This window comes from Syngnathus scovelli, chromosome 4, assembly GCF_024217435.2.
Source record: "Syngnathus scovelli strain Florida chromosome 4, RoL_Ssco_1.2, whole genome shotgun sequence".
Lineage (NCBI taxonomy): Eukaryota > Metazoa > Chordata > Actinopteri > Syngnathiformes > Syngnathidae > Syngnathus > Syngnathus scovelli.
The window spans coordinates 2649602-2665000 of record NC_090850.1 but is presented as its reverse complement, the minus strand read 5'-3'; the positions used below and the strand labels follow the sequence as shown (position 1 = coordinate 2665000).

Sequence of the window (15399 nt, the reverse complement as noted above, 5' to 3'; positions counted from 1 at the left end):
TGTTTCCCGTTTCCTCACCTCTGTTACCAGGTGTTTGTGAGTTAACTTTAACTTTGGGACTTTAAAACTCTGCTCTGATTTTGAGATACCCCTCACCGTGTTGCCGTTTTGATTACTTTATTTGGATGTATGCTTTCACCGATTCTTCAAGATTATATATTTGGTCAGAATGTTTGCCGTTTGATGTGATCTCATAAGATAAACATACATCTTTCATTAATCTGACCTGCAGGCACTGAAGTGATGGAGACTGTTATTCATAATAACAGTGTCATATTTTATGAGAATCACTGATAGCAGTTTTTTAGGGATGTTTTTTTTTTTTAATGTTGTTAATAAATGCATTTGTTTTCAAAAAACATTTTTTGAATATCCATGCGTTACTACCTACTAAAGGCCCAAATCTTTTATGCAATGACCTTTACAGGTCGTTTATATTACTTCACACAAACACTACATCCAACTGCTCCTGGTTCGGCCCCCCGGTCAAAATTTAGAACCCAATTCGGCCCGCAAGTCAAAAAGTTTGCCCACCCCTGGACTAGCCCCTGATAGGTGGGGGGGGAAGCGTGGGCTTTGTCTCATGAGAGAAGAAACGAGATTCTATGTGAAACTAGAAGTCGCAGACAGGATGCCATGAGAAACGAAAAGAGTGCAAGGACAAAATGCTATGTGAAACAAAGAAGTCATGTGAAAAGAGGGCAAAGACAAAATGACATGTGCAGACGTCAACAAAATAGATTGAGCTATCAACAACTTTCTTGGATTCCCAGAGGTGTAGAAGGTCAGGAAGCTCCAGACAGCATCGTTTGACTTGTTGTGGACTGGGTGATGTCTGCAAGGCGAAACAACAAGGATTCTGTGCAATAACTTTATTAATAAGTACTCATTAGGGAACGCATGATAACATATATATACAATTTATCTAACAATTCCCCCCTGTTTTATCATAAGTTCCCGGAGACTAACTCATCACCCATATGGCCACTTCAAAAAGATTTTCAGCCAAGGGATCACATGTCGCAAGAACTAACTTACACTCGGGAGGAAACTGAGTCATAATCGGCAAAGCTAGGGTCAGGAAACAAACCGGACAGGTTTACCACAATAGAGTCGCCAACCGGGTCGTCACTAGAGAAGGAACCCCCGTCGATCGAAAGGTCATCCCTTTGGAGCAACGGGAAAGTCTCAGCTGGTGGAGAGATAGCAGTTGTAATTAGCCTGTTAATTAGGGATCGGAGACAAGGGATGCAACAACATCCACACAAGGTCAAAATGGCAGAGAAAACGGCAATGGAGACCAGGGCAGAGGAAACCAGGGTGCGGTACTTTCCGAACACATTCAACCAGTCGGTCCAAATGTCTGTGTTCACCCCACTGTGTTCTTTCATTTTCCCGTTCAAGGTCCGCAGGCCCTCAAGGGCCTGGGACAGGCTTCCGCCGGCTGCAGTATTATTCGGAATAAACGTGCAACATTGCTCACCGAACATGGCGCAGACACCGCCCTCCTTTGAGAGTAGCATGTCAAGGGCCATTCGATTCTGGAAAGCCATGAGGGAAATAGCGGCCAGTTGGGAGTGGACCGCCTTGAAACCCGCCTCGGACCAGTTTCCAAGCCTCTGCACGTTGTAATGGACGCAGTTAATCCTGTCAACATTTTTGTTAATAGTACACCACCAACACAGGGCGGATTCAAAACCAGCTGCTATCTGATTCACCAGCTTATACTCATCCGGTACTCCTCTAGGAACACCAATGGCGTCTACGTAAATTGGATTAGCCGCGCCCTGCCATTCGGCGTTTCGTTTCGTTCTCGGCCAGAATACAGGCACTACAGACTTAGCAAAAGCTGTTAGATCATAAGAGGACATCGGTATCAAATGAACAGGAAGCAATAGGGTCACCAAAGTGCAAATTCCAGAGCTGTTTAAAGGCAGCCTATCATAAAGTTTGTTACTATTACACCAAAACCAAATATCACTACGAGCAATGGGCAAAAAAGAAGCAGTGACATTTGTCATGGACCCACACCATGGAGTAGGTAGGACGCCGAGCTTCTCACCGGTACCAGGTAATCTAATACATGTAAAATTACCCCTAGCTACATCGGACGAAAAAAGGGGTTTATATTTTGTCATAGGGGCAACGGGGTAAACCTTATCCCATTTAAAACAATCATGAGTGGGTGAAATGGATGGGTTTAACATTAAAACAACAGCACACTTAGGAACTATATTTGCAGGTATGATTTTCAAAAGAGGTCTTGGACCCATGCATGCAATGCAACTGGTGTTAGCCATCTTTGCGGCCTGCTCAGCCATAAGAAGCCAGTTGTTGGTTTGACCGCTTATTCCTGTGGAGGCTACAAAATAGCTGTCTACATCAGTGAGGAGCATACTTGTGATTTTTGCTCCTGCTGACAGGGTGTAATTATTTGTAACGGGACGGTCAGCGATCGACATTGTTTTATTAATGCAAATAGCAATAGGAAAGCGAGGACCAGGCCCACAGTTGAAAACCCCAACAAGAAGTGTTAAACAAGGTGGCATTTGGAGGACGAATTTGACCATCAGGGAGTGTAAAAGCCAAAAGGAGGCTTGTGTCCTGATTCTTCAAAGTTACTCGTTTAGCAAAGAACACAGCCTCTTCACTGGAACCAGAGAGCGGGGTGACCATTTCGAAACCTTTCAAACTTTTCATAGGTAAAATAATAGAAGAAGATGTATTAGGAGCCACAGTAAACATCAATGAGTTATTGTAAGTCAAAGACAAAAGCCATGGTACGCAAGTTGGAACGCGGACGGTTTCTGGAATACAAACAACCTGATCAAAAGGGGATTTAGTGTCACGCTTATGTCTAGCAATTTTTCCCCATTAGCCATATCGATTAGAATTAGCGTTGGTAGCTGCCTGAGAGAAGAATGTTCGAGGCTCATGGTACTCTATCCATACAAATAAAATAACCCCTGAAAAAAATACAATGGTAACACAAACCAGCAAAAGCAACCAAAAACACATGGCAGACTTTGCGCAGGCCACAGCCCGATTAAAGTACTCACCAAATGACTCTCTAATGCTCATGTTTTTGGATCTCCTCAGAGTCAACACCCTGAGCTTCGGGTTGGTGTCTTGGAAATTGGCTTCTGCTAGCTTCCGTGTCAACCCTGGATCTTGGCACCAGGATCAGGCACTATTACCAGACTTTGCTCACCTTCCGTACTTAGGTTGGGTCTGCAGAGATCACCTTTTTACAATAAGATGAATGCAGAAAACAAATAAATGCAGAAAAAACAATATTCTTTCCCTTCACATTTATGTAATTGGACGTAAACCATATGTATTGTCTTGTGAAAAAGCTTGTGAAAAAGCTGCAAAACCGTATGTCGCATAAATAGCTTCAACTTGTTTCACCATACCCCCCCGTCGAGACATGGGTGACCCCATGACTCGAAATAGCAGCCCATTTGAACAAGTTACGAGGCAAGACAGGTTTGCCCAAAGGTCACACAAAAAGACCAACAGTGTTTTTAGTTGCACCCCGTTTTTCCCAAGAGAGCCGTTCCTGGGAGGGGCTCTGAGACTGCATGTCAAGCAACACATCAGGGGAGATGTGTGACATCGAATCATGAGCTGTGAGAGACGAGTGGACATGGAGCAGGCCCTCTGCAGCGGCCTTAGCGGATTTGTCAGCAAAAGCATTACCGAGAGAAACAGGATCAGAGTTTGCAGTGTGAGCAGCACATTTGCAAACCGCTACCTTTAAAGGTAGCTGGACAGCGTCCAAAAGTTGAGTCAGTATTGAGGAATGGGTGACGGGCTTCCCTGCAGAAGTTATCATGCCACGGTTGCTCCACTGCTGAGCAAAAACGTGCACTGTAGCAAAAGCATACTGACTATCAGTCCAGATAGTGACGGATTTGTTTGCAAACAATTTGCAGGCCCTAGTCAAAGCAATGAGCTCAGCGGCCTGTGCAGACATATTGGATGGCAGTTTAGCAGCCTCCAAAACCACGTCGGCAGTAACAATGGCAAACCCAGTAAGGGTCACACCAGATTCATTTTTCTTAGAAGACCCATCAACAAAAACCACATGACCATCTGGCAGAGGCGTATCTTCCAAATCAGGCCGAGCCTTTGCAATTTGTTGGGCAGCATCGACACAATCATGGAATTCGCCGTCGTCAGGAAGGGGAATGAGAGTGGCAGGACTGAGTGTCTCGCACCTTTCAACGGTCAGGTGCGGCTGAGACAGCAACGTAGCCATGCAGGAAAGATGACGTGCAGGCGACAGAAAAGTCACTCACTCACTCACTCACTCACTCACTCACTCACTCACTCACTCACTCACTCACTCACTCACTCACTCACTCACTCACTCACTCACTCACTCACTCACTCAATCAATCAATCAATCAATCAATCAATCAATCAATCAATCAATCAATCCAATCAATCAATCAATCAATCACACAGGTGTTAACTAATTTGTAATTACATTGCAAGCAATTCAAACTCTAATGGAATATGTGGATGTCCATATCCGTTTCATCAAATTCCAATCCAACTTTACCTTTGTATAAGGCACAGGTGTCAAATTGTGCTTCATATTCATGTGCCATTACTCGAATTGCAGATTATCTTCTCTCTTAATAATGTTAAATTTTAAATATTAGACCAGTTTTTACTTGTCTAAATCATGCTTTTCCTCCTTTGAAGCGACTATGTACTTCAAACCCAAACGGCACCATTTTATAGGGAAAAAATTTGTTGAATTTATTCATTTTTCACATAATACTGGTCACAAATTTGCATGTAGAGCATTTTTTTTTTTGGAGTCTTGCAAAATTGCTATATCCTTACTGCACCGAGATAAACTGTTAAATCTATCTTTAAAAATAAACAATGGGACCCAAATGTCAGATTACAAATCAAACCTCCTCCTTCACTCTCACATTTTTTGATAGAACAGTCTACTTAGCTAGACACTGTCATATCATACTAAATAATGGCCTGCAAATTAAATATAATGTTGTTGCTGTGGTCCCTCAAAACATGTGACTAGGATTTGGACAATTACTAACCCCCATCAAGTGATAAATCATCTCCTCACTAAAGTCCTAGCCCGTTAACCTATCTGCATCAAGAAGACATTTGCAATGCAGGGGATAAGAGAATAATAATAACACCATTGATTTCTAATCATTAACCTAATTTTATCCAGTTCTACAATGTATGTTTTCTCTTACCCTCACATTTTTATGAGAGTTGGGCACTCTCCTCGTCGGACGAGTTTCTGCCCACAACCGTCATATTATTCTATAATTTCTAATTTTTACATTTAACAATGCAAATCTGATAAACCATTGTCTAGCACACCGTTTTCGTGCACCAAATTAACGCAATTCCAAACTTTATAACGAACTGATACACAAAGACAAACATACACAGAAACAAACACATGGGCCCACACAGACATGCCAATCTTCCCAGCTGATAACAAGGGTGGGGGGAGCAACTGAAGTGCGGAGAGCCTCGCCACCGCCACGTCGCATAATGCAACCACCTCTGTCCAAAATATGCATTTGTCAAGATATGTTATATTTTCGGTGTCGACCCCTTGCATTTTAATTCATGTCGGGGTAGCGGCTTATGTTTGCTATTTGATTTTCCCATGGTTTATTTCTCTAAATTTCGGAGTTGGCAGTTCGAATGGCACCTACAGTGTCCTAAAGCCAATTTAATTCACAGGACAGTGGTAAAATATTCAGTAGTCTCCTTTCCTCTGCTTCCACACAAAGCCACTGTTTACAATCCTGTATGTTTTATATAAAGGAGAGCTCAAATGAGATCACTCTCAGTCAAACCATACACACACTCAATGCGCACTCTTATCGTCTCACAGGCAAGCAGGGGAGTCGCCCTCCCGTGGATCTTAACAAACTCTAAACTCTTTAACCTTCCTATTGTGTAAGAAAATACTTATTTTTGCCTTTTTCTTAAAGTAGATATAAAACCTATCTTTCCATGGATAAAGAAGCCAAACCAGCTAAACAAGAGTTAAGAAAAAAACACCACAGATGGCAGCAGAAAGCTAACACATTACGAAGGTTAATTAGGAGGCCCCACGACACCTCAGCGGAATTTAACTGCTCCAAAATACCTGTACTTCTTTAGAAAACAGAGGAGTCCGCCCTCCCATGGAATTTAACTGACTTATAAGTCAGGGGACTCCATCATCCCAGCGGAATTTAACTGTTTCTAATTGCACTTGATAGGGTCTAGAATTGTCAAGGTTTTAAGTGACCTCTTGTCACTGCACTTCCATTACTTTCAACAGAATCAAGATTCGTACTCACAGTCTGCTGGGCCTTCTCCTCGGATGATCTCGACAACCACTCCGGTGTCCAACCGACTGATCGAGACAGCCCCGTGAAAAGGGTTTCCCTATATATATGCCTTGGCCAAGGACTTGTCCTGCGTCGAAAAGTCGGCTGGAACCCCGAAATAGGTCTATTGAGACCCCGGAACGAGCCCCCAAAAATCTGTTAGGTTCAAAATCAGCAAAAGGATCAGCAGACAAAACCAGTGAGGCAGAATATTGAGTCTTTTCTCGCGAGGAGTGCATTCAGACTTACAGCAATCCGACTACACTATAGGTCTGTTTACACTCCTCTCTTTTTATTTAGGAATGCCCTACCTACAATGTGAGACTAGCCCCTGATAGGTGTGGGGGGGGGGGGGGGAAGCGTGGGCTTTGTCTCATGAGAGAAGAAACGAGATTCTATGTGAAACTAGAAGTCGCAGACAGGATGCCATGAGAAACGAAAAGAGTGCAAGGACAAAATGCTATGTGAAACAAAGAAGTCATGTGAAAAGAGGGCAAAGACAAAATGACATGTGCAGACGTCAACAAACTAGATTGAGCTATCAACAACTTTCTTTGATTCCCAGAGGTGTAGAAGGTCAGGAAGCTCCAGACAGCATCGTTTGACTTGTTGTGGACTGGGTGATGTCTGCAAGGCGAAACAGCAAGCATTCTGTGCAATAACTTTATTAATAAGTACTCATTAGGGAACGCATGATAACATATATATACAATTTATCTAACATTAGGATATACCAATTAATAAGCCTAAAGTAGATGTTCCTCATTTTGAACAGCTGATGAGAAAATATTATGGATGCACAAACATTTCCCAAAGGAGCACCAAAGGTTGCTCAGTGAGGTCTTCAGTTGGTCCTTGTATCTATCTCTTCTTTGGCCCCCCTGCCAAACGATGACCACCGTGTAGCTGGCCATACAGCACTCTGCGGTGGAGCCTGTCTTTGGGCATTTGAACTACATGGCCAAGCCAGCGAACTGGTTGTGGGTGATTGTGGCCTTTATACTTGTGCAGTTTGTCTTTGCCAGTATCTCAGTGTGAGGCACACGATCCTGCCAGGTAAGCCCAAGGATGCGCTGCAGGCATCTTATGTAGAAGCTTTCCAGGGACTTCATGTGGCGGCTGTATGTGACCCATGCTTCGCAGCTGTAGAGGAGGGTGGTGATGCAGACGGCTTTGTACACAACAACCTTGGTGTGCAGATGCAGATGGTTGTTCTGGAACACCCGGCACCGTAGTGTCCCGAAGGCTGCTGATGCTTGCCTGATCCGGTTTTGGATCTCACGTTCAATGTTACAGTCATCGGAAAGGATGCTGCCAAGTTATTTGAAGGAGGGGGTTATTGTCACCGGCTTGTGGTCGATGGTGAAGATGGGTGGGGTGGATGGAGTGCTGGAGCTTCGCTGGCAGACAACTTCTGTCTTGCTGATGTTGACGGACAGCCCCATCCTACTGTAGCCCCGAACAGCCACAGCAAGGATGGACTGGAGGTCCTCTCGAGAATGTGCCACAATAACGCGGTCATCAGTGAACTGCAACTCAAGTACCTGCTCTCTGGACAGTTTGGTGGTAGCCTGAAGCCTCCTGATGTTAAAAAGGTTTCCATCCAGCCTGAAGTCCACTTCAACACCACTGTTCTCCTCTAGCTCCATGTGGAGAAGGAGAGGAGGAAGTTGTTAAACAGAACGGGAGCTAGTATGCATTCCTGTTGCACGCCTGTGCATACCGGGAAAGGCACAGACTCCTGTCCTCCATCGATCACTCGGGCCATCATCCCATCATGGAAGTGACGGAGGATTTGTTTGGCTGGACAAATGCACCCTGGGTAAGATGCAGGGCACAAATGGAAATAAATGTAGCTGTAGAATGGGCTCAGAAAAACAAACTACAGTTTGCCAACAGTAAGACTGAAGCTGTCCTGTTCACAAACAAGTGGACGCCCATTCTGGGTGCCCTGTGGATAAATGGAGATCGGCTTGAACCTCCCACTGAAGCAAAATTCTCGACAATGTACTTGATATTGACAGCAAGTTGTTGTGGAAAAGTCATATCACACGAATTTCCTCCAAGGCGATTACCACACTAATGCAGTGCAAACAATCTGCAGGTAGAACATGGGGAATAAAAACCCATATGATAAAATGGGTATACGTGACCATGAGTTCATATCCTGTATCGGTGGTATTGAAAAACAATCTAAAAAAGCTCCACATTTGCAGTGACTACCTTGTCTAAAGAGCTTCTTGGCTTTTCCAAGCACGCCTAAGGTGCAATGGAGTTATTGCTGGATATCATACCGATAGGCGATTTTAGCAGGGCGGAGGCTGTTCATTGGTGCTACGCAATTGATCAGGTGGGACCCAAAACCGTGAGAACCTCTGGAACAACCAATAGTCATGTGGGTGTGTGCAATACTTAGAGCATTTTAGTGTTTTTTTTTCTTCTCAATCTCTTCTCAAAAAAAGTACAAGCATGTGGCATCCGTTTGGCAAACGTTTGCAACCTTGAGCGAACATAAAGGCAACTTTCTCTGCCTTAAGAAACTGCAATCATTCACCCTTAGTGGTATAGGGGCTCAATGGGATGATCGTCACATAAGCCAATAAAAGCACAGCATGCATTTAGTTAATAAAGTATATTTTGGGATGATTGAGGTTAGACAGCTGGTATAGGCTCCAGCATGCCCGTGACCCTCGTGAGGATAAGCAATTGAAAAAATGGATGGATGAATGGATGAGGTGTTGCAAGATTTGTTGTCTGTCCCACATGATATGCTGAATTCATGACATAATTGTGTTATTGGACTTCAAATATAACACTCACTAATTTCCTATTTCAAAGGACCTGTTGGGGAAAGACATTCTAGAGTTTTGTCATCCTGAGGACCAGAGTCACTTGAGAGAAAGTTTTCAACAGGTAATTCAATTATTATATACAGTAGAACCTCTAATTTGTTGTTTCGTTTGGTTTCGGGGTTCAAAAGCTTAGAATTTTTGGTCCGAACTCTGATTTGTTTGAACCTGGGGACATTCGAAACGGGGGTTCATCTATATCTTGTTCACATTTGAGATTCATGTGTCTTTACAAATTTACAAAAATCTCAGATTTTTTTCTGAAATCTGTGATTCATGGTCAGTTTTATTGTATTCCACTGACAGTCCATTATCTCTTAAAAAGTCTGCAAAAAGAAAGAACACCTGAATTCTAAGGCCTAATTCACACCGGGTGCAGAACGGCTGCGATGCGGTCTTCTGCTGAACGCCGCAACGAATAGAAAGCATTCGAGTCGACAAGTTAATTCACATTGGCTGCGTCATTCACTAGCCTTCCGCAAGCCTTCTATTTCTTTCGTATGCTGCATGTGTATTTTCATGAAGCTGAAGAAATTACATGGCTCAGACACGAAATCGGGCATCAGCGAACAAGGTGGATCCGATATATTTCAAAATAAAACTGTTCAGCAAACTCAATTTTGATTCATGAACACATCACATATCTACAACCTACAGACCTTCCATTTCAGTTAACTACATAGCTCAGCATGAATCGGACATTTAAAAGGCAAAAAAAACAACTAGAAATAAATTAAACATGACAAAATAAGACTATACAGTGGTACCTCTACTTATGAATGCCTATACTTACAAACTTTTCGAGATACAAACCGGAGCCTCGCCATTTTTTTGCGTTTTTTTTTTTTTTTTTACCTCCGAACCAATTTCCGACTTCCGAACTAAAGCACCAGCTACCTCCCCCCTTCCCCCACCTTCTCTACTTTGCTCTGCCATTCCCTGTTCGTCTCTGCTCATTAGCAGTGTAAAAACAAATATAGTGTAGTTGAGTATGTCATCGGATTTGCGGCCGCATGTTTTGGACACTCGGGTGAAGAGAGGGGCGGAGCTGTCAACTGATCACCACCTGGTGGTTAGTTGGCTCCGATGGTGGGGGAAGATGCCGGTCCAACCTGGCAGACCCAAACGCTCTGTGAGGGTCTGCTGCGAACGTCTGGCAGAATCTCCTGTCAGGAAGAGCTTCAACTCCCACCTCCGGCAGAGCTTTTCCCACGTCCCGGGGGAGGCGGGGGACATTGAGTCTGAGTGGACCATGTTCCGCGCCTCCATTGTTGAGGCGGCCGACCGGAGCTGTGGCCGTAAGGTCGTTGGTGCCTGTCGTGGCGGCAACCCCCGAACCCGCTGGTGGACACCGGCGGTAAGGGATGCCGTCAAGCTGAAGAAGGAGTCCTATCGGGCCGTTTTGGCCTGCGGGACTCCGAAGGCAGCTGACAGGTACCGGATGGCCAAGTAAAACGCGGCTTCGGCGGTTGCTGAGGCAAAAACCCGGGCGTGAGAAGAGTTTGGTGAGGCCATGGAGAATGACTTCCGGACGGCTTCGAGGAAATTCTGGTCCACCATCTGGCGTCTCAGGAGGGGGGAGCAGTGCAACGTCAACACTGTTTACAGTGGGGATGGCGTGCTGCTGACCTCGACTCGGGACGTCGTGAGTCGGTGGGGAGAATACTTCGAAGACCTCCTCAATTCCACCCTCACGCCTTCCATTGAGGAATCTGGGCCTGGAGACTCTGAGGCGGATTCTCCAATCCCTGGGGTCGAAGTCACTGAGGTAGTTAAAAAACTCCTCGGTGGCAAGGCCCCGGGGGTGGATGAGATCCGCCCGGAGTTCTTAAAGGCTCTGGATGTTGTGGGGCTGTCATGGCTGACACGCCTCTACAACATTGCGTGGACATCGGGGACAGTGCCTCTGGATTGGCAGACTGGGGTGGTGGTTCCCCTCTTTAAGAAGGGGGACCGGAGGGTGTGTTCCTATTACAGGGGAATCACACTCCTCAGCCTCCCCGGTAAGGCTATTCAGGGGTGCTGGAGAGGAGGGTCCGTCGGGAGGTCGAACCTCGGATTTAGGAGGAGCAGTGTGGCTTTCGCCCTGGCCGTGGAACAGTGGACCAGCTCTACACCCTCGGCAGAATCCTCGAGAGTGCATGGGAGTTCGCCCAACCAGTCCACATGTGTTTTGTGGACTTGGAGAAGGCGTTCGACCGTGTTCCTCGGGAGTTCTGTGGAGGGTGCTTCGGGAGTACAGGGTGCCGAGCCAACTGCTAAGGGTGGTTTGGTTCCTGTATCACCGATGCCAGAGTCTGGTCCGAATTTCCGGTGGTAAGTCAGATTCGTTCCCAGTGAGGGTTGGACTCCGCTAAGGCTGCCCTTTGTCACTGATTCTTTTCATAATTTTTACGGACAGAATTTTTAGACGCAGCCGAGGCGTTGAGGGGGTCCCGTTTGGGGACAGCCCGTGATCTCCAGCTCTCGTTGGAACGGTTCGCAGCGGAGTGTGAAGCGGTCAGGATGAGGGTCAGCACCTCCAAATCCGAGTCCATGGTCCTCGATCGGAAAAGGGTGGAATGCTCTCTCCGGATCGGGGATGAGATCCTGCCCCAAGTGGAGGAGTTCAAGTATCTTGGAGTCTTGTTCATGAGTGAGGGGAGGATGGAGTGCGAGATCGACAAGCGGATCGGTGCAGCATCGGCAGTAATGCGGACCCTCTACCGGTCCGTTGTGGTGAAGAAAGAGCTGAGCCAAAAGGCAAAGCTCTCAATTTACCGGTCGATTTACGCTCCTACCCTCACCTATGGTCACGAGCTATGGGTCCTGACCGAAAGAACGAATGTGTTTTCTCCGCAGGATGTCCGGGCTCTCCCTTAGAGATAGGGTGAGAAGCTCGGTCATCCGGGAGAGACTCGGAGTAGAGTCGCTACTCCTCCACGTTGAGAAAAGCCAGATGAGGTGGCTCGGGCATCTTATCAGGATGCCTCCTGGACGCCTCCCTGGGGAGGTGTTCCGGGCATGTCCCACCGGTAGGAGACCCCGGGGATGACCCGCGAAGAGCTGGAGAGACTATGTCTCTCAGCTGGCCTGGGAGCGCCTTGGGATCCCCCGGGATGAGCTGGATGAAGTGGCTGGGGAGAGGGAAGTCTGGGAGTCCCTCCTAAAGCTGCTGCCCCCGCGACCCGACCCCGGATAAGCGGAAGAAGATGGATGGATGGATGGATGGATGGATGGATGGATGGATGGATGGATGGATGGATGAGTATGTCTCCTAAGACTGTCGATTTAAAACTCGAAATCATAAAGGAGCATGGCGAAGGCTTGCGTATCATCGAGCTCATGACCGAGTTTAGCCGGTAGTGTGCCAAAAAAGGTATCCCATGCTGCAGGAGTGTGCATGCATTGAGTGAAAGGCGAAAGCCTTTGCCGTGTGGCAGACAGCACCAGCTTGTTTTCAATAAAAACATTAAAACGCTTTTGTGCTTGTCAATTTCCATCTTTAGAAGCTAGGTTCCTTTTCTTTTCTTTTTTTAAGTTCTAACTCACGTGCGCGAGATGCGTTCAATGATCACTCACACAGTCGGTAAAACATAATTGCACCAAAAAGTAATGCATAGTACGTGAGCACATTGCAAGGAGTAGTACGTGGAAGCAAACAATATTTTATTACTCTGACGTTTTGTGTGTCTTCTCTGGGATAGTTTTAGAAAGTTTAGAAAATTATAAGTTTCCCCTCTCCCCAGGCAAAGTTAGGAGGTCAAGAATAAAGTGACGTTTATTTTTTGTCATAAAGGTTTGAAAAAGCAAGAGGGTGCGGGTTCGATTCCACCTCCAGCCCTCCCTGTGTGGCGTTTGCATGTTCTCCCCGTGCCCGCGTGGGTTTTCTCCGGGCACTCCGGTTTCCTCCCACATTCCAAAAACATGCTTGGTAGGCCGATTAAGCGCTCCAAATTGCCCCAGGTGTGAGTGCGAGTGCAGATGGTTGTTCGTCTCTGTGTGCCCTGCGATCGGCTGGCAACCGGCTCAGGGTGTCCCCCACCTACTGCCCGATGACTGCTGGGATGGGCTCTAGCACGCCCGCGACCCCCGTGAGGACAAGCGGTATAGAAAATGGATTGATGGATGAAAATTAGAGATGTTTACCAGTACCTAGATATTCTGCATTAAAAAGAAAAAAAAGGTAGACTTTCCTTCCAACATGATATTTACTGTCAAGTATTACACATTTATTTAAAATTACTCGCATGTGCACCATGGGCAAAACTGTCCAACCCAGCAGCAGCAACTGTTCATGCAATTGTCCATGCTATCAATTATTGCAGCAATTTTAATTGGCGATTGAATTGCTGTTGCATTGCCTAGCTTCAGATCAATTAACTCATATCACACACAGTATACAAAAAGTATGTTTATTCAGGCTACTTGTGTTTTGCTGGTACTGTTGTAGAGCATTACAAAACTAGCAATTTATACAAACATATTTCTCCAAAACATTTTATGTGAATTATCTTGTGCAACACATGCCATTAGTTACGTGCTTGCTGTCAAAGGACCATGCTTCAGAGATGCTTTCACAAAACCTCCATCCAGCCCCTTGATCCCTCACTAAGGAAATGGCCTTACACCTTAAGGTCTGTCCCTCACATCCCAGCGTTGCTCCGCGGTCCTGGTACGGTGCATATAGCCAACCATTTGTCATTAACAATTTAATTAATCCTAACTACTGTCATGTCCCATCAGAGGCCAGTCAATCTACAAAGTATCAAAATGACAGGATATGGATGTTTAAAATAGATAAAAACACAATTTTCCAGCAGTTAAAATGCAGCTTTCTATGTTGCTTTTTATCAGTTTTGAATACCATTTGGTAGCCAGAAAATTACCGTTTCAATAATGTACCGCACAACCCCGAGATCTGCAAGTGGCTTATTGTGTACCTTGTTGCAATGCCTCTAGTGTTAAGTAGCCATTTTAAATTGTTGACGGTGCTCCATCCAGTGGACAAAATTAGCACACATAGTTAACGTGACTCAATAATTACAGTTAATGTGTTCAATTCCCACGGAAATGATTAGTTTGCTTGACAGCCCAATTCTAGCCCACAGGCCATTTTTTGCAATAGAGTCCAAGCAAAAGAGAAAGACAACTCCTCATATGGACAGCACACTACACACTGCAGGCCACAGGTGGGGCACTTGAGTGACACAACTTGGCTCTTATGTGTTAATGAAATTATGCCTAAATTATTGAGAAGCTATTTAAAATAAGACATTTACCGTGATGTCCGTTTACTGCTTAAATCCTGTATGTAATAGTTTTAGCCTAAAACGGTTTTCAAACAAATTTGAAGGAATGTTTGTATTCAGGCAGGAGAAACACAAGCTGATATTTCTATTTGTTTGGAATGGTCCACAACCTTTTGTGCAACGGTGTATAATGGGACGCAACTATCAGGAATTAAAGCTATTAAATATTGTCTCTCTGCAGGTAATGAAGCTAAAGGGTCAGGTACTATCTGTGATGTACCGTTTCCGCATGAAAAACAGAGAGTGGATGTTGATCCGAACCAGCAGCTTCACCTTCCAGAACCCCTACTCTGATGAGATTGAATACATCATCTGTACCAATACCAATGTTAAGTAAGTTACTCATACACACACTATCAAGTGTTATAAAAAACAATGCTGTTTTAAGTCTGCTGTGCAACTCTAACTTGTCTGTAAATGGGTCAATCACAGTTTTCTGCAATATTGATACTTTAAGATTCTTTTAACCTGTCGTCTGAGGCTGGTCATCTAATCAAATTTTAATCACAATCACGATTTTGGCTCCAGACGATCTCAAAAGTCATATAATCAAGGACAAATGATTATTTGGTGTTTATTTACACATTTACAGATTTTCGAATTCGGTCCACACAAAAGGCACACTTTATTAAAACGCACACCTTCGATTTTGGAGAAAATTAAAGGCTTTTAAGTGTGCCTTATGGTGCGGAAAATACGGTAGTGCAATTCAAAAAGTAAAACTCCTGTACAGTGGAATTTGCAAAGGTTTCAATGACGCAACGGGACTCATGTTTACTTCTTCAAAAGGCTTCTTCGGTTCTAAATCGTAAGTGTGGCATCGCTCCATTTATGTCTCTGGAGGGTTATGTCCCCTTGGGGTGGTCACTAAAC

The 15399-nt window shown here is 45.0% G+C and overlaps 1 protein-coding gene across 10 annotated transcripts in view; it reads left to right on the top strand.

Annotated features, from left to right (window-relative positions):
- The window catches only part of arnt2 (aryl-hydrocarbon receptor nuclear translocator 2), a 135320-nt gene that overhangs the window by 83501 nt on the left and 36420 nt on the right, over positions 1-15399 (top strand). For 8 of the 10 annotated variants that reach the window (XM_049717441.1, XM_049717438.1, XM_049717437.1 and 5 more), the window contains 2 exons: positions 9225-9299; positions 14708-14859. In XM_049717441.1, coding sequence (XP_049573398.1) covers positions 9225-9299; positions 14708-14859 — 227 coding nt within the window. The remainder of the gene's footprint in view (positions 1-9224; positions 9300-14707; positions 14860-15399) is intronic. The other 2 variants (XM_068650504.1, XM_049717443.1) reach the window with 1 other exon arrangement.